Source organism: Cynoglossus semilaevis, unplaced genomic scaffold (genome assembly GCF_000523025.1).
Source record: "Cynoglossus semilaevis isolate Cse_v1.0 unplaced genomic scaffold, Cse_v1.0 scaffold543, whole genome shotgun sequence".
NCBI classification, from domain to species: domain Eukaryota; kingdom Metazoa; phylum Chordata; class Actinopteri; order Pleuronectiformes; family Cynoglossidae; genus Cynoglossus; species Cynoglossus semilaevis.
This window is the reverse complement of record NW_007585149.1, coordinates 1-19,469: the sequence shown is the minus strand read 5'-3', so window position 1 is coordinate 19,469 and position 19,469 is coordinate 1. Positions and strand designations below refer to the sequence as shown.

At 39.8% G+C, this 19,469-nt stretch overlaps 1 protein-coding gene across 1 annotated transcript; it reads left to right on the top strand.

The window, feature by feature from the left end:
- Positions 1–209: 209 nt before the first annotated feature.
- LOC103398907 (liprin-alpha-2) lies at positions 210–19,431 on the top strand. Its single transcript, XM_008337660.3, has 18 exons — positions 210–415; positions 1,830–1,994; positions 2,118–2,192; positions 5,387–5,494; positions 6,652–6,873; positions 8,678–8,824; positions 10,264–10,398; positions 11,344–11,427; positions 11,892–12,023; positions 12,129–12,191; positions 12,404–12,495; positions 13,178–13,310; positions 13,606–13,823; positions 15,099–15,339; positions 16,459–16,488; positions 16,953–17,083; positions 17,571–17,746; positions 18,147–19,431. The coding sequence occupies exons 2-18, from the start codon at positions 1,884–1,886 to the stop codon at positions 18,239–18,241; spliced, it is 2,193 nt and encodes a 730-aa protein (XP_008335882.1). The 5' UTR covers positions 210–415; positions 1,830–1,883; the 3' UTR covers positions 18,242–19,431.
- The last annotated feature ends 38 nt before the right edge of the window (positions 19,432–19,469 follow it).

Below are 19,469 nucleotides of genomic sequence, written 5' to 3'. Positions count from 1 at the left end.
GATTGAATGATTTGGACTCTTCAAAATTGTAGCACTCTGTTTATTGGAAATCAAATTACAAAAGAAACAGTTAGGAAACCTTATAAGTCTATCTACTTAATGTTGTTACTACTACAGCTTGGAGTCAAAAAAAAAATTAAAAAACATATTCAAATATCACCAAAGGTAAAACCTGGCTAAAATCCTGTGTGATGAATTCTAATGATTTAAGCCGTCTTTGGGTTTCACTGCTCTCCCACAGCAATTGTTGTTTGAATTTTTTGTGGTGTCGTTCGGTCCTGACCCTCTTCTTCTTTTCTTCTCTGTCCTTCAGGAGTTTGCTGCACTGACCAAGGAGCTGAACGCCTGCAGGGAGCAGCTGCTGGAGAAGGAGGAGGAGATCTCTGAGCTGAAAGCAGAGAGGAACAACACGAGGGTGAGGAGGAACTCCTCGATTTTCTGTCTCCTCTGATGTCCTGCAGTGTCCACTTCAAAGTGCTGTTTAAACTATAAAAAAAACCCACGTTTTTAATTTCATGGCTCAGCTGGGTATAAAAAAAATGTTCTTATGCTACACACACAGTTTTTCTGCTGTTGACAAGTAAAACCCAGCATTCTATGAATCAGTGATTATTTTTACCTCTGGTTGGTGTCTGAACCAGAACAGTAATTTGCGAGGGAGAGAAGGGAGGAAGAGGAAGTGAGGTGTGAGAAACAAGAACAAACTTCATTTTCACTCTGTCACTTTATTAACACCTCGCAAAGTCAGCCAGGCTGTCCAAACTTTAATTAACCAAGATAAATTAAACTTTGTCTGCTTTCAAGCAGGGAGCCCAGCACAAAGGTCACCAAGAGGAAACCTCTGGTAGCCATACTCAAAATATCACTCCAGATCTAATGCAAGACAAGCTGGTTCCTCCTAAGACACAACTGTGTGTTATAACCCTGATAACCACAGACCACTCTTTACATCTCAATCGGCTTTATTTTGTGCTGTCCCCAAAATATATGTGGACTCAAATTTGTCAAAGCAGACCAAACAGTGCTTGTGTAAAAGTGCTCTTATTTTAGTGGTACAAGATATAAAAGATTTAAGATTGTTTAAACATTAGCTATTTTTTAAAAGATTTTCAGAAATTATAGCTCCTTGCTTCAAATAGCGTGACATTCAAGAGAAATTCAATTTTTCCAGGAACTGTTTTGTTGACAGTGAAAAATGTTTTAACAGAAACTGAAGAAATGTAAAACGGGATGAAAATGTTTGTTGATTGGGATCAAGCTGTCTGCCCTGGAGGCAGAGCCTCGATGTAATATTTAGACGTTTGTACTGTACAAACTGTAGACTTGTTGTCTACTGATAAAGCTCACGGAGACAAGACGGTTCCATCAGGTAGACCAGAGAAAGAAGGATATTCATTTTTTCTCTCAACCAGGATTTCATAATATTTTACAGGATTTTCAGGATCTTATTCTCCTGCAGGGATTTTATCCCTTGCACCTACTGAGATGTTTGAAATCCTCTGTTCATCCTTCAGAGGAAAGGAAAGCAAACACAAGTTGTTTATTTTTGTAGTGCAAATACCCATGGTTGCCAACATGCTCATGATGAGAAACTTTAGTTTTGTTTCCATATTAATTTCCCTAAAATAAACGGCTCTTCTGAGAGTATTCCTGAGTGTCCCCAGTCCAGAATTCTCAGAACGGCGTCTAGGGTTTTCATTCCAGATGCCTACTTTAAAACTGCTTTGGAGATCATTTCCAAATATTTCAAAATATTCCCTCTTTCAGTAGCAAGGGGCGCAAACCAAATGGTTTTAATGAGATGATGTGTTTCCTGTGTGTGTCCTCAGCTACTGCTGGAACATCTGGAGTGTCTGGTGTCAAGACACGAGCGGTCCCTGAGAATGACAGTGGTGAAACGTCAGGCTCAGTCTCCATCAGGTGTCTCCAGTGAGGTGGAAGTTCTCAAAGCACTGAAGTCCTTGTTTGAACACCACAAAGCCCTGGATGAGAAGGTAAGTCAGATGTTCCCACCTGTTTTTTTGATTTGCTTGATTCTAAATCCAAGCGTGTTAACACATAAAGACTGTCTATGAAAATCCTCCAAAAAACGACAAAAAAGTACCTTTTTCTTTTAGGTCAGGGAGAGACTACGAGTGTCACTGGAGAGAGTTTCTGCACTGGAGGAGGAGCTTACTGCAGCCAATCAGGAGGTAAAAAGCTCTCTTCTAATTGACACTATATTTTTCGGGTTAATATCTATATTTTTTCTTTCGGATTTATTTTACCCTAATGTCATGTTAATATTTTCCTTTCCCCATTATATATCTGCCCCATGTTTGTGGCCTCATAATTGACAGATCGATTGACTATTATTTACTGACTCAGTCATTCAGTGATTTGCAGAAATGCAAAGGAAATGCTGTTTACACCAGGTTTCAACCAAGGACAAATGACAAAAATATGTAAATATCCTTGTGGAATTGTGAGTTGATAAAAAAATAACCAGAAAAAAAAACAACATTAATGAGTGAGGTGCATGTCATTACAGAGGGAGCACATACTGCTGTGTATATAGAGGCAAACCTTATACATATTGTAATCTGACTCCAGATCTGTTTCCTGAATAATGTATGACTTCGGACACAAACATCTGCAGACGTTTCTTCTACTCATCTGCAGAGGAACGATGACATACAATAACATATAGAAGTGTCTCTACAGCACAGATGCTGACGAAGGATTGGTCGTTCTCCTTCCTCCTCAAATACTCCTCCCTCCTCTTCCTCCTCTTTCTTCTCCTCGTGACTCTCAGAGCAGCAGAAGTGGCAGAGCTGCTCTCCCCCTCTCTCTCTCTCTCACTGCAGATGGTCTTGTTCCAGGAGAGAGAAAAAAAAACTCTGCCTCAGGCTGGCACTTCACAGCCTGACATCCATGCCAGTCTGACACTGTGGCCTTTAGTAGGAGCCACTGAGGAGGACAAGGAGGAGGAGGAGGAGGAGAAGTAGTTAGAGGAGAGGACAGGTGAAGAGCAGGGGGTCAGTGTGGAGAGGAGAGAGGAAGGAGTGGATAAGATGGCAGGTGAATGTCAAAGTGGGTTGTGTTTCTTACCACAGAATATGAGTGTGTGTGTGTGTGTGTGTGTGAATGAGACTGCTTAAAGCACAACTGATCAGGCGTGGAGATATGGAGGAAACAATAATCCAGACTGAGGTTGAGACGACCAGCTCCAGCAGCAGCTGTAGAATGATTGAGATGTTTTATTTATGAGTTTATTAGAGGCCTTTGCAGCTGTATCATGGTTTTTCCTTGTGTGTTGAAATCAGTTTGGTTCATTTCCAGTTATTATTATCTTTTGCAGCTCTAAACCTTTCAACTAATATTACTTAATCTTGGCTCATTCTGGTTTGACTGTGTGAACTTTTAGCCTTGTTTAAAGCACTAAGGATCATTAAAGATCAGCCAGGGGCTGGTGTTGTGTTAGTAAAAGGACGGCCACTGCAAACAAGAACCAATGAGTGTCTTGTAAGAAGGACTTGGGTATGTATATGTGATAGCTAAATACCACAGCCAACCTAAGAAAAAGTGTATTTCCTCAAATCTTGGACGCAGTTGTCCTTTTTCTGTTGCTGAAATCCCTGGCTTCTCTTCAGTGAAGTACGATGTTGCAACACTTTTCTCACATCTCAAACAGCCAAGGTTGAAAAACACAATGCAGCCTCTGAGAGACCATTCCTCGCAACTGGTTAACCACCATCTGTGCACAGTGGACAGAGGAATGATCAGACTGTTAGGTTTGGAAAAGACAGTTCAAATACCACCGTCTGAATAGAAACGTCCACTCTTCAGAGGCTCAGGCAGAGTGAGGAGCCTGCAGGCTGGTAATTGATTTGGAGTGGAGGGAGGTGTTTGGGTTCATGTTGCCCACAGCAGGGAGGTTTGCCTGGCACGAGCATCTCTGATAAAATCACCAGCCTCTGACCTCAGGCAGTGAGAGGTGTTAAGGAGACCACACTGACCACCGCAGGGATGAGTGAGGTAGAGAATTTGCTGGAAGATAGAGAGAGATAGAGAGAATCCATCTGGATATACAGTCATTCAGAGTTGAGTCAAAATACGATTGTGTAGAAAACCTGACTAGTTGATGTTGAGTGTCGGTCCCCAGTCATTTAAGTCATGAAAGTACAGAAATAAGGCTGCAATTCTGTGCAGGAACGAACCAGCACCATGGACAGTTCCAGTGTCTTTGTTTTCTTACAGTTTCTGTATCTGAGCTGAGATTTTAGATTAAAAGTCACTGCTGTAGGGATAGTACAATCCTTTAGACTGCTTCCACCAAAAAGGAGAATAAACAACACAGAATGTTTGATCCTCAGGGCTCTGTAATGGTAGTTGCAGTACTGTCTCCTTTGTGGTGGACGCCAGCCTCACAAAGACCACGTTTATATTACATTTCAGATAAATTGCTCATCCATAACATTTCAGGTCATTGATAGCCTAGAAATTACTGCAAGTTGTTTAGACTAGGGGTCAGCTGTTAGCCGAAACTTTAGCCAAAATGGTCTTCAATATAAATCAAATATCAAGAGATAGTTTAAAGTTGGTTGGGGATCAATGCTTGCTGTAACAGAATAGCTGCAAAAATAGACTAGCATGACTACAAAAACAAAAACCAGCCAAATGTTAAAATAGGAGAGCTAAAATTTAGGAAAAGCTAACTTGAGCAAAACTGTTTAAGTCAAACAGTGACTGAAGACTTTGTCTTTAAAAACAGGCACAAAAATAAGTGGAAAACTACCACATTGTTAATAAAACACGAGCGAAACGATATCTGTGAGATTTGTAATTTGTTGAACTTTCAGGCAGGCCGTTGGTTCTGATGAGTTCAGTATCACTGTCTGTAACTTCCACTTGCTTCATCTCAAGACAGATTTTTAAACACATGCTGCCTCCTCTGCTGCTGCCGTCGTCATGACAAGAACCTAATTATTGTAGTTCCACATCAGTTGTGTGACAGACGGGAATAAGACTGGGGGACACTTGTTGTCAGGCAGTGAACGGGTGATAACGAGGTCCGCGGGAGGAGATAATCACAGTCATTGTAGTTCGGATCAGTTGAAGTTAAAGTCAAGAATTTCTGCCTGAGGAACACACTGTTATTCATTGGAATTGCATTAGAAGAGAGCGTGACTTAACAGATGACGACGGCTGTAATGAGTCGGTGCTTCTGGGTAAACGATTTTTCAGGCGAAAACACTGAGATCTCTGGAGGTTTGGATAATGAAGAAAAATTTAGGGAAACATATGCACATAGTGATGTGATTTTTTTTTTCACCCAACATTAGCTCCTCATGTTTCTTTGTGGGGATAAGTAATCCAAAATGTGTGTCTCGTGGCTTTCCTGCAGATTGTGGCCTTACGGGAACAGAATGCTCACATCCAGAGGAAAGTGGCATCTGGGGACGCAAGCGAGGACATACTGGACAGCGAGACCCAACAGAAGGTCCACGGCAAGGTGAGCATCTAGTCCACATGTGTCAAACTCAAGGCCTGCGGGCTGAATCCGGCCCACCAGGTCATTTTGTGTGGCCCTCCAGGGTGTCTTAAAATAAATGTCTATGGAGTCGTCCATACTAATGTTTACTGGGTGTGTTAAATAGAGTGGTCACATTTTGTTTATGTATCAACATATGTATAGTAAATAATGTGGAATTTTAAATTCTTTGATTCCATTTCTAATAAAGTTTCATGTCTCAAGACTGCCTTGAGATGAACTGTGAAGAAGTAGAGGTAGTAAAGGTGGATTAGTTCAAAAACCTAGGGTCAACCATCCAGAGTAATTAACAGTGCACAGAAGAGATGAAGAAAAGTGTCCAGGCAGGGTGGGATCTGTGACAGAAGAATAGCAGCAAAGTTAAAAGGGAAGGTTTGTACGACAGTGCTGTAGTGAGACCTGCTATGATGACTGGTAAGAGACTGTGGCTCCGTCGAATAGACAAAAGACTGAGCCGTAGGTGGCAAAAAAAGAAGATGGTGATGGAGTTAAGGCATTTGCTCCGACAGCGTGAAGTGTTTCTCTCATCCTCATTTTTGCCACTATTTGCCACACACCAATGGAAGCAGAGGGAAAATAACAGAGTGTGAAGAACATCCTGAGCTGGAATTTAAATCAATCTTCATGACTTTGAAGTTGAGGCTAGACTGTTTCTTCAGGGTTTACGTCAGTCATTGCAGGAGATCACGGTATGACAGGAAAAAAAGGTAAGGATTTATTTTCCCTCTGCTTCATCTGAGTTCTGATTGTAATTTTCTTGGCTCTATGTTTTTAGGAGGAGGTTGTTGGCAATGATTTTGTCTAATTTCACTTGAAATGTTAGTTTCAGAGTAAGCGCGCTAACGCTATAGTCCATTTCTGGAGTCCTCTGAAAAAGTCTGACACAGTTCAGCTTCTCTGACATTATTCTACAAAAATGTTTTCAGCCTAGTTCAGCATAAACCCTGACAGAACAGTGTCAGAAGCAACACGATATGAAATTAAACAGCCTCAAAGTTCTCTGATGAAAACATGTCATTTGTCTAATCTGATACTGAGGCAAACCAACTTTTTGTGTTTTATTTTGTTTGATACTGAGGCAAACCAACTTTTTGTGTTATGTTTTTTTTTCCCGTCAGCGGCTGTCTAATGGCTCCATGGAGTCGGCCCATGAGGCCAGTCAGGTGGTGGAGCTGCAGGACCTTCTAGAGAAACAGAACTACGAGCTGGCCCAGATGAAGGAGCGCATGTCCTCCCTCTCCTCCAGGGTGTCGGAGGTGGAGCAGGAGCTGGAGACAGCCCGGAAGGACCTCATCAAATCAGAGGAGATGAACAACAAGTACCAGAGGGACATCAAAGAGGTGGGATTAACAAGAACACGAAGAAACACGTCAACTTTGGCCAACTGTTAGCTGACTTGCATGTTAATCTGAAGTCAAATGTTACCAGATTAGTATTACATTCATTCATTCATTCTTATATTATTGGTTAACTTTAAAACATTATCATTAGTATTTGGATAAACTCCTGGAATTTTCAGCTTTTCTTTTCCCGTTTTTCTTTCTTCTTTCCTTCTATACGATTGCTGCTGGGAACATGTTTTATTCTTTTTGTCTTGTTTTCATCTATTGTTTTGCTCTGAACTTTATTTTTAAATCTTCACCCTCTGAATCCACAGCTACTCTCGCTTGTGTATTTACAGTACCACAGAATCAAGTACACATTACTTCATTAACATATGTTTGCTTGGGTACAACTGCTGTATGACAGTAAACACACTGTATCTGTAAACAGACAAACTCTGGAGGTCACATAACCCTGCCTTACAGAGACCAGCTCACAAAATCAAAGTAGAACAAGCCTCTGATTGTGTTCCACCCACCTCACAATAATAACTCCAAGTTGAATTATTTACAAGCACAAAACAAATCCTTGTCACTTGAAAGCTATTGCCTGGAAAAACAATTGAAAATGACCATTTGTGTATTAAATTAGTGACCAGGAGTGTCAACATAAGCCTGGTGGGAGTGCGGTATGCGTACCACGTGTGGGTTGAACTGCAGTGAATTATACAGTACACATAAAATAAGCTGATCTCGTGCAGCCTTCAGTTTAAATGACTATTGATTGCAACAACGCAGTGATTGTGATTGTGTTTCTGATCAACTCTGGCCTTTATCAGTGGGTTATTACTCTGCACTCAGGCTGAGGACGGCAGCACGTCATTCAGCCCTATCTCTAAACAACCACTGTCATAAATATAGCTTTATTTTAGTGGGTCTAACTCCATGTATCGTGCTGCAGCAGGAAATTACCCTCTTACTGTACAGATTGTGTTGTTGTTGTTGTTGTTGTTGTTGTTGGCCTGGGGAAACCGCAGTGTGTTAATGTAAGGTTTTATCACCCGGACTGTTTATGAAGAACTGTTGAATAGAAGCTGCTTCAGTGATCCAAATGTTGTAGTTATCCTGATCAGTGAGGCTGAACACAGCCTAGGATTTATTTAAGTTAAATAAAAAGTTAGCTAAATTCACTCACAATAGTTAAATACGTAAAACTAAAACAATGTAGCAAACTAGCTCAAAGTAAGCTTAAAATGACCTACAAAATAGCCTGAAACTGCAGGAAAGTCAGAAAAAAACTCCAAACCCGATAAAAGTCTAAGAAAGAACCCATTTGATCTAAAATAAATGCCACGAATAGCAAAAGGTTAGCAAAAATAGACAAAAATGATAAATGACTGTACTAAATGGTAACACAAGTAAGCTTTAAATTTTTGATCACATAAAAATGTAATCACAGAGAAATTGGTCACAATTATGCAGAACATATAAAGCCGAACGAGAAAAACGACAATGAAAAGTTTGTTGATTTTGTTAATTAGCATTAGGTAGCTAAATGCTAACTGAGATACCAGAGAAATTCTGTAAGTAAAATGCATATTGGTCTGCAATTAATTCCAGTTAAAAAAAAAAAAAAAAAATTGCTAAAACGTCTTCCCCCAATATTGGAGCGTGTTTGAGATTTATTTTTAACAACAAAAGCAGATATTGCACAGTTTCTTTGGTTTTTCCTTTTTTTACTGAACCCTGTCAAGGCTGTCGTTCCTCCCTGACGCTGCAGCTGTGCTGATGAGACCTGACACCTTTGTGTTTGTGCACGCAGGCCATGTGTCAGAAAGAGGACATGGAAGAACGGATCGTCACGCTGGAGAAGCGTTACCTGAGCGCTCAGAGAGAGTCCACCTCAGTGCATGACATCAACGACAAACTGGAGAACGAGCTGGCCAATAAGGAGGCTTTCCTCAGACAGGTCTGCAGCCAGTTATCATAATGAAAACAAATCGTGTCTATTCTGGTTGCTCACAATTAAATATGTGTTGAATCTGTCAGTTTTTACTTTTTACAAATACAGCGAATACATGCAGGATTATGTCAAACGTTCACACCAAATAAACTGTGAATGTGAGTGTGAACGGTTGTTTACTGTAGATACACGGTCCTCTGATGGACACTAGAACCGCCCAGGTCGAAAACCCGCCCTCACACATTGCTATGATTGGCTCCGGACCCCAAACTTTGTGGTTTTTTGTTCTGCCATTTCCGCTCCTAAACTTCAGTAAACTCCTTGTCTTTAGTGCGGTGGTTCGTTCGAGTTCGTTAGAGTCCAGGTGGCTGCAGAAATGGACCAATCTCTGCTGACTCATCACTTTAACTGGACAGTGGAGACAGATAAAACTGTGTGCAGCTGGATTTCTGGAGAACTTTAGAGCTGATTCAGAGACTTTTGTCTGGCAGGGAACCTCTTGACATTTTAATAGAAATTACTGCCAGAAAAAAAGTACTGTTTTATTTCCTCCATCATTTTCCTTAGATGTTTTTCTCTGAGAGGATGCACATGAATTAGAGTGGTTCTGGGTATTGATGTAATAGATGGCAATCTGCTCAAACCACAGCACAGAATTATCCTGCTGCTGCTTTCTTCGGCGTTCTTTTGATTCATTGCAGCCAATCAGATAGATTGCACGGTCTTACTTGACAAGAGAGGCTTTTTCAGTGAGAGCACACTCTGAACTACAGCTGAGCTCCGACTGGAAGGAGTGATGGAGGAAATGAAAAGAAATAATCAGAAGTTCACTTTCTGTGGATTTCTTTAACATTTAATCAAAATAAAGCTAAAATATGTTTTGTTCTGCTCTAATTCTTCTATGTGTTTAATATATATATATATATTATACATATTATATATATATATATATATATATACATACATATTTTTTGTATGTTTTATGTAGATATATTGTAGTCTCATTCTTAAACAGTGAACAGCTTCGCCGAAAATAACTCAGAAATCAAGTGAGTGTTGAAATGAACACTAGACACAACAGAAGGGACAAAACAAGTGACAAATGTTTGGCACAGTTTTCCATCTCTGTTGATTTAAGTTCTGTTTCTGAGTGGATGTGTCATCAGGACATTCGTCCTCCTGCTGAGTCAAAGAAGCTCCAACAATCAGTGCCGGTCAGCAGTGAGCAGCTGCTGTTCTGACTCTTCTGCTTCTATGCTGACATGAAGACACAGGTCACAAAGTCACATCTGAAATTTGGTTTTCAACCAGAAGGTGACGCTGTTCTGCCATGAGCAGAGAAGAGTAGAACAGAGATTCCGATAGATAAAATTGAATCTTTAAATCTTCGAATCTCTCCAAAATGTTTGTATATTTTAACGATCTTTTTTCCTGTTTGTGTGAAGATGGAGGAGAAGAACAGGCAGCTGCAGGAACGTCTCGAACTGGCTGAGCAGAAGCTCCAACAGACCATGAGGAAGGCCGAGACGCTGCCGGAGGTGGAGGCCGAACTGGCCCAGAGGATAGCGGCGCTCACCAAGGTAGAGCTACGTTTCATACACAGATGCACACGCTAGTGATGAAGAAGCAATCTGACACACATCTGCACATCAGCTCCAGGTCCATGTTGTTGTCTGTGATATTTCTGTGTATCTGCCTCCAACGTTCTATTCTTAGGATGGTAGAATCAAAGGACGTTAAAGCTCCTAGGTCTTCTACATAAAGATTTTTCTTTCTTTTTTTACATCTGTTTCTCATTCCATTCCTCTCCTCTCTGCTGCCCCCTTGAGATTTCTCTTCCCACTGTGACCAAATTACTGCTCAGTGCCTATACACACATTCATTCCTCCAGTTTTTCCTGTTACAGACTTTTTTCTTTATTGTTAATGAAACCCAGAAATGAATACTTGCCGTTTGTAATACAAGTTGTACTGCAAGTTGTTTAGTTCAGTTTTTATTGTTCATCTTCCACACATCAGATTCATGACATTTTATTCTGTGTGACCATAAATATTTCACAGACAACCAACTCTGCTGTTGATGCTGTGTAATTTCTTCACAGACGACGATCTGCTTATTACTGAACAAATGCCAGCCAATGAAAAGCAAGTAAATCCTCATACAACAGCTGAACTCAGGGGTAGATGCGATCATGCACCTGCATGACCTTACAACTATTTGTTAGTTTAAATGTGAATATGTATTTTTGAAAATATTTATGTTAAATATAAATGAATTTAATAAATCAAAAAAATAATGGGGTTCATTAGAGATGGTTTTAGCGTGGTGTGATGTGATTCATCTCCAGTCTCCCATGCCTTTTCATTTTCTGCTTTTCCTCACCCAGTTCAACCTCATCTTAGCGTTCTGGGAGGGGAAGCTTCTGTTTGTCTGATCGTTGTTATTGTTCTGCTGTTTTTTTTCTTTAGTTAGTGTAAACATGGTTTCCCTGTTTTGTTTCTGTTTCTGCTGTGTATTGTCTGTAGGCGGAGGAGCGCCACGGGAGCATCGAGGAGCGGATGCGGCACTTGGAATGCCAGCTGGAGGAGAAGAACCAGGAGCTGTTGAGGGTGAGTCAGAGTTGGAGTGTGGAGGCGTGGATCCAGGCAGCTGCTGAGACATGAGCTTGACGGCTCCAGGACTCTGTCCCTGAGGAGCAGCACTTCTTAATTCATATATTTATCTGGACAAGAACACAGGAAAAAAAAAAAAAGGAAGAAAGCAGTTCTTCTCGACCATGAACAGTTCATCTTTCAGGAATATGTTTGTCATGATAAAGTAAAAATGGTTTAAATTTTTGGTTGTTAAACTGTGGTACGTGTATGACTGACTGGACTTCGACTGCCCCTAGTGGTTTGCAAAAGAATAAGATTTAAATACCAGATGTAGTGCTAGCAAATTTTAGCTTCTAAAATGTCATAGTAAGGTCAATATTGGCTAGTTTCTTGGTGTTTGCTTTAATATCAGTATCTAATATATTAATTAGATTATGAAAAAAGTGGTGATGTACATTTGATCTTACAAATGTTTTTAGGCTCGACAGAGGGAAAAAATGAACGAGGAGCATAACAAGAGGCTCTCAGACACCGTGGACCGACTCCTCACAGAGTCCAACGAACGTCTGCAGCTCCACCTGAAGGAGAGGATGGCTGCTCTGGAGGAGAAGGTCAGACGTGGCTTTTAGATCCATGGAAACATCTGAGCTGTTGATGAATAAATCATTGAAAGACTCATTTTCTTTCCTTCTTTTGGTTTCCCTCCGCACGTCCAGAACGTCTTGATCCAGGACTCAGAGGGCTACAGAAAACGGTACGAGGAGTCCATACAGGAGAAGGTAGGTAGTTTCTTCCATTTTTCATCATATAATGAAGTATTAAATAACTGAGGAATAATGAGTGAGGTTTGTTTGCATTTGATTAATTGTCGTTCTGATGACTTTTCAAAACCTTCTAATCGTTAGCTTCTCTTCAGTCGTATGATTTTAATCAGCTTCTCTGGCTTCAAGCTGCAGTGTTGACATTAACTGCTGGAAACTGTCTCCTCCAGACTCACCTGGCAGAAGAGATAGAGAAGCTGAGGTCAGAGCTGGATCAGTTCAGACTAAGGGCGGGATCCCTCACTGAACCAACCCTGTCCAGGTACAGTAGGCTGTCGGAGGAAGTGTAACCTGGAAATTTGGAACCAATTCTTTTGGTTTTAACCAATAAGAACTGGCCGTCCTGAGGGTAGAGCCTTCTCTCAAACGGCCCCCAATTTTAACTGACTCTAGCTCCTCCAAACTTCTCTCTGACTGGGAATCCTGGGTAAAGTGTATAAATCATGTAGTTTGAGCTTTAACAGCAGTAAAAAATAAAATAAAAAATCTCTCCTCGTCCTCCTGATGCTGTATCTGCAGCAGACGTGGCTATATTTATCCAGTTCTATTGTTAGAAACACTTGTAACACTGACCCCCTCCTATCCTCTATTCTTGGTTCTTCTCTCTGGCTTCTCTTTCATGCCGCATGGAGTTATAACATTACAGCTCTGCCAGGTTTACAGCATCTACAAAGAGATGTAGATGATACGTTATGTAGCTATATTAATAATTATATTAATAATTAAATAATAATAATAATAATAATAATAATAATAATAATAATAATAATAATAATAATAATAATAATAATAATAATAATAATAATAATAATAATAATAATAATAATAATAATAATAATAATAATAATAATAATAATAATAATAATAATAATAATAATAATAATAATAATAATAATAATAATAATAATAATAATAATAAGGTTATTTACAATGTTCTTTTCCAGGTCTCATCTGGACACATCAGCTGAGCTACGGTTCTCTCTCGGATCTTTGGCAGAAACCCAGTCTGACCACTACCGTTCAGCCAAGGTCATTCGTCGACCGAGAAGAGGTCGAGTCGGCCTGAGGGAAACAAAGGTGATCTCTCTGTTTTTTGAGTTAGCTAAGTCATTAAAATACTGATTTTTATCTAATTCAATATTATCCTTTTGAAGATTACTTTTCTGTGAAAATATTTTTCTACATTTTAAAAATAATGTCTAATGAATTGTGTAATGTTGTTTTTTTTTGTTTTTTTCAACAAACTGCCAGGCTATTTTCCTTTTACAGTCATTCTTTTCTGCTCTTTCACATTCTTAAATATTTTTTAATGCTTTGTGTAAGATTTACAGTGGTGTGTACAGCATCTGTTTCTGTGTTTTTCTATGTTCAGGCTAAATCCCTGGGTGAACATGAGTGGCGCTCGCAGCAGCTGGGCGTTCTGGGCGGTCACCACTTTGAGAGCGACACCGAGATGTCGGACATCGACGACGACGACAGGGAAACTCTGTTCAGTTCTATGGACCTGCTGTCGCCCAGCGGTCACTCTGATGCACAGACCCTGGCCATGATGCTGCAGGAGCAGCTGGACGCTATTAACAAAGAAATCCGGTACCTGGAACTTGTCTCTTGATTAAATTTGTTTTCAAGGAAAGACCAGATTACCAAATATGTTCATCTGCCATCTTTACTGTAGACAACCCAGCTCAGTTTATCTGCTAAACTCTTGGTTTAGTGCTCTGTCGCAGGAACCAAGGCTTTTAAGGATTCAGTTTATTTTTTTACAGAACATTAGCAATTAACCGTTTTTAACTGTCAAGTATTTGCATAACGTGCACTTTACCAACTATTGTTGAACTAGTAACTAACTTTATGCCATTTTTTCACATGTTTAAACTATATTTGTGTGTTCTGCAATCATTATCGATCCATCTATTTATTCATTTATTTACTTTTTTGAGTCACTCCACAACCAGTTGTCTACAATCAGACAAAAACTGCAGTTTAATATTAAAAAATGTTCTGCGTTTCATGTTATGCTAGAATGTGGCTGAATGTGCTGCTTGGAAACCTTGATTTATCTCCTCAATATTTCAGCAGATTGCAGCTACCACTGAACCAAACACTGGTCCTGCATGATCTTGGTGTTCAGGGAGCTGTGATCAGCCTCTCACTTGTTAAAAACTTTAATTATCTCACACTCATACGTATTCATAACCTCAGGCACAACTTAAGGCACAACAGCACTTCCTAATGTGCCTTTTGGTCTTTGGCTAATTTACTCAGACAAAGAGCCACGTTTTCCTGCAGGAAGATTTAATTCAGGGATGGTGTCGGAGCTGAGCTTTCGGCTAATTATAGAGCAACACCCAGGGTATGGTTCAGGCTAATGATGAGAACTTTAGCTCTTCTTTTGTCACCACACATTGGACTTTAATGAGTGGAACTCAAGGTATGAACGTCCATTGAAATGAGAAGTGTAAATCACACAGCAACTTTTGTTCTTTCTTCTTTTTTTTTTTTTGCTCTATTGGCTTTACTAATTTTTTGATTGTTTAGCTAGCTCATTTGGTATACATTTGCCTAGCTCTCACAGCTACCTTTATTGCATTGGAAAAAGTACATTTTTATTTGTTATTCAAAATCATAACTATATTTTATTTAAGCTGTTCCTACCATAATTTATAGCTATTTTTGAAATAATTATAATTATTAGCTTTTATTGTCTTTACATATTATTACTGCCCTATGGCTAACCTAATTATTATTTTTTTGGCTCTTTTGTGACAATTTGTTACTAATATGAAGTTATTCTTTTAAAGGAATATGTTGTAAATAATCAAATATCCACTCTTTTTTTTGACTCTGTCTCCTGTTGTCTCCCAGCCTCATACAGGAGGAGAAGGAGTCCACGGAGCTTCGAGCAGAGGAGATTGAGAACCGTGTCGCCAGTGTCAGCCTGGATGGTCTTAACCTGGCCCGAATGCACCACCACGGGGCCTCTATCACTGCCTCAGCCACAGCCTCCTCCTTGGCCTCCTCCTCCCCTCCTAGTGGTCACTCCACCCCTAAACTTGATCCGAGGAGTCCTGCTAGAGACATGGAGCGAATGGGTGTCATGACATTGGTAGGTTGCTGGCTGTAAATGAATCATCACTCCAGGTCATTGCACTCAACATAAGTGGAAAAACACAGAGAATTCTTTTTTTTTGGTTCAATTATTTCAGTTGTATGACATTGTATGTGGCATTGAGCTTAAACTGGGCTAAGGACTGCTGCAGCTCTCACATGAACCAGAGCAGAAAAGCACCAATGGAGAAAAAATGTCCATACTCATATCAACATTTACATTTGAAATCTCTTCATATTAGTACAAGGGATAAAACCAAAGATATTTTTATATATATACTCCTGCTACAGTTAATTTTCTCATCACTCGAAGTCTTGAACTCTGAAGTGTTTGAAAACCAGGTTTTCACAAAGAAAAGTCAAAAGTGTGCAAAAAATTGTTTTGTTTTTTTTAATTTTGCACAAACAAGAAATTCATTTCAGAAAATCATGCACCATAACAACTCTTATCACTTGGATTTCACAGAAAAAGAAAAAACGAGATGCATTTCACGTTGAAGACAGTCCAAGTCTGTTTACATTTTTGTTGGCCTCACGTACTGCCTTGTTTGTCATTGCGGCGCTACGAAGGCATCTGCAATCGGCATGAATAGTTAAAGATTGACTGCATCACATTAGCGCGCGGAGTAAAATATCGTGACAGGAACCTTCTCGCTCTGTCAGCTGTCAGTGAAGACACACACTCACACTGACGCTCAGAATAGACAACATTATGTCCCGCCGTTTGTTTCCTGAGGCGTAAGCAGCCCAGATGAGCCCATCACAGTGGAAACACTTCAAAGCTAAAAATATTCACACACAGATACACACACACACACACACACGATGTCGTGCAACAGGAGAGGGATGTGATGTCTTCTTTAATATACGATCACAGGCTCTTAAAGGAACATCCCATCTATTGATCTTGTGATGTCTACTCTGATCATTTACTCTGTATTGATTTGTCTATTTGGTTCTCTCCTTTCACTGACGGTGACGGCTCCTGAGCATCTAATAGTGTATAATTTTGCACCAATAAACCAATAGCCTCTCATTTATTACTGACGAGCATAAGTTATGGTTTGTGCCGCCGCTTTAAATTAGAGTCACTGACGCTTGTCTTGTTCTCCCACAGCCCAGTGATCTGAGAAAACACAGGAGAAAGGTACACACACACACACCCACACACACGTCACTCATAACAACAGATCTTTCATCTTGCAGCTGTCGTGTCTCTGTACGATAGAACACAGGATTTGTGTTAATTCTTTAAATACAAATTATTAATTTTTCAGACTTTCTGAACGATTTTAATCATTTTTAAGATGACATAATTGTTTTTTAAAACAGTGGCTTAAAATAAAGTAAAAAATAATTTTGTATTTTCTTGAATTTGTAAAAAAAAAAAATTCACATTTTTTTCTCAAAAGCAAAGCCAAACCCAGCCCTGTGGATTACTAAACGGTAGACAATATATTAAGCAAAACTAGCTTACGGTAACTAGCTTGAGATTGATTTCTAACAGTTGGTTCGTTTAGCTGGAAAAATATGTATGAACTTGGAAAACTCTATAAATTTACAACCACATTAATTGAAGTACTTAGATGTTTATCTGTCCTCGTCCCTCAGATAGCAGCAGTGGAGGAGGACGGTCGTGAAGACAAGGCCACCATTAAGTGTGAGACGTCGCCTCCTCCAACACCTCGCACAGTCAGGATGACACACACACTGCCAGCCTCCTCGCACAACGACGCACGAGGGTGGGTTTAAACTAAACAACTGGTCAAGAAATACATAAAAAATAGTTCAATGGTAAAACCTTTTCTATGTGTTTCTTAATATTTATATAATCTTGATCATCTGCATATAACATCACAGCAACATTGGTCTTAGTCAACATATGTAATGAAGTTAGCTGTTGATAGCTTGCAGTAAGTACAACAGCTTATCGTCAATTAAAGTGCTTTTTATATTAGACCGCACCAAGTAGTCTGGGAAACCAGCAGGGAGTCAGATTTGACTGGAATGTGACCCACACACTATTTGGTGAGGCCCAAATACCAAACACAGCTGCATCTCCAAATACCAAATTGTGTTAAAAAACTGCCACATTTTTACCAATTTCGTTAAGTTTAATAGGAAAAAATGAATTATACAACACAAATATAAAGACCAAATATAAAAATAGGAAAAAATGAATTATACAACACAGAGACCAAATATGTGTCTTTATCTTTATTTCCTTAGAATCGTGGCTTCACTGGAGGCTGAGGCTTTGAGCAGCGTCGCCAGCAGCTCAGACTCACTGCACAAACAGCCCAAGAAGAAAGGCATCAAGTCCTCTATAGGACGACTGTTTGGGAAGAAGGAGAAAGGTCGACTGGCTCATCTGGCCCACAGACAGGTCATGGTAGATCCACAAGGTTAGTGGGACACTATAGGCTACCTTAAATCTTAAAGTAAATCGTCTAATTACTAAGTTCATTTTAAGGTTAGTGCTGATGTTCCAGATGTGCCTTCATAGCCTTCGCTAACTTTTTTATTCAGTAATTTTGATCTTTCAGTTCAGCCCACTGGAAGATCACTGTCAGTCAAGAGTAGCAAATAGCAAGAAGTTAGCATAAAAACTCACCCAATAAGTAGCAACAGATGAGCCAACAACTGCTAATTTTAATACAATAAAAAATAAAATAAAAAATACCCAACTAACAATGGATCAGCTGAACAAAAAGCCAAAATAAAACTCTAGAAAAAGGACATTAATAATTAAGGTAGTTCTTTCACTGAGTATGAAAATGTCATTTTGTGCTCTTCTGTTACCAGCGACCATGATGGACTCAGACCTGGCGGGTCAGGACATGGGTGTGAGCAAACTGGGAACACAGGCTGAGAAGGACCGCAGGTTGAAAAAGAAGTAAGGATTTTACCAAGTGCCCCCTACTGGTCTCTGACTTAATAACAGCACAGACCTCTTAACCTGTCAGAAATCAAACAGGTCCAACCTCTTGTATCTACTTTTAAATTTGCTGTCTGTGTTCATGAAAGCCGGGCCGTACATTACTGTAACCCACACCGGGGGTGGGATCAATAGAGGTTGTAGAGACTAGATCATTGTCCGTGGAATAGTAGAGATCAGCTCCACTGTATTCAGACACACAGACAAAGTCAGAGTATTGATCCAGGCAGGAGAATCCAATTTATCTCACAAAGCTTTTTTGTCAATTTGGAAGCGATATATGGCTTTTCTCCAGAACAAACCACACACATAGATTACACTCACTGCCAGGCTGGGTGTGTTCTGCGCTTCAGAATGAATGAAAAAAAAAAAAAAAAATCAAACCCCAAATGAAAATCTGATTTTCAGCCAGGACTGTATTTCTTTCTGTATGTGTGTGTGCATTTGCCATGACTCCAGTGCCAAATGATGGCTGTCATTTTCGAAAAGTGCACATTGACGTGATAAATAACGTTGCCTCCCATGTTGTTGACCACATCAAGCAGTTTATTTGTTTGTTGACAAATGTGCCAATGATTCTTCCTTCACTGCACTGACAGGACTTGGGCCACACCCACTACTCTGCATCTTGGCGCCTTCACCTCCTCCTCATCCTCCTCTTTGTCCTGCTCCTCCTCATCATCTATGCTGCATGTCACTATTCTGCCTGCACTGTTTCCCAGTTCAGCATCTTGATCTGTTAATGCTGCTGTGGTCTTACTGGGGTTGTCACTTTTTATCAGACGTTTGAAAATCACAACGCTACATTCAAACATGAGAGTATTAAAAAAATGGTGTTAATCCAACATCGCTTGAGAAACATAAGATTGATCAAATTTGCTAACTTCACCCTCACCTCCATTAATAAAATAAGTTACGATAATACATTAGTTTGTTGGTTTAATGTTTGCGACATCAAAGTCTGATGAATGGCAAATGTTTGGTTCAAGACCAAAATAGTGTTGCTTTTGAACTATTAATGCCTCTGTGCCTGTGGTTGCTGCTTGCTTTTGAGTACATTTCTTACAAAAACGGTCTGGAAAAACTGCTAACTATTTTGCTTGCAAGACTTCAACGGAAGCCAAAAAAGAAAGTCTGCCTGTGAACTATTAATGCCTAACTATTATGTGCCTGCCCATGTTGCTTGCTTA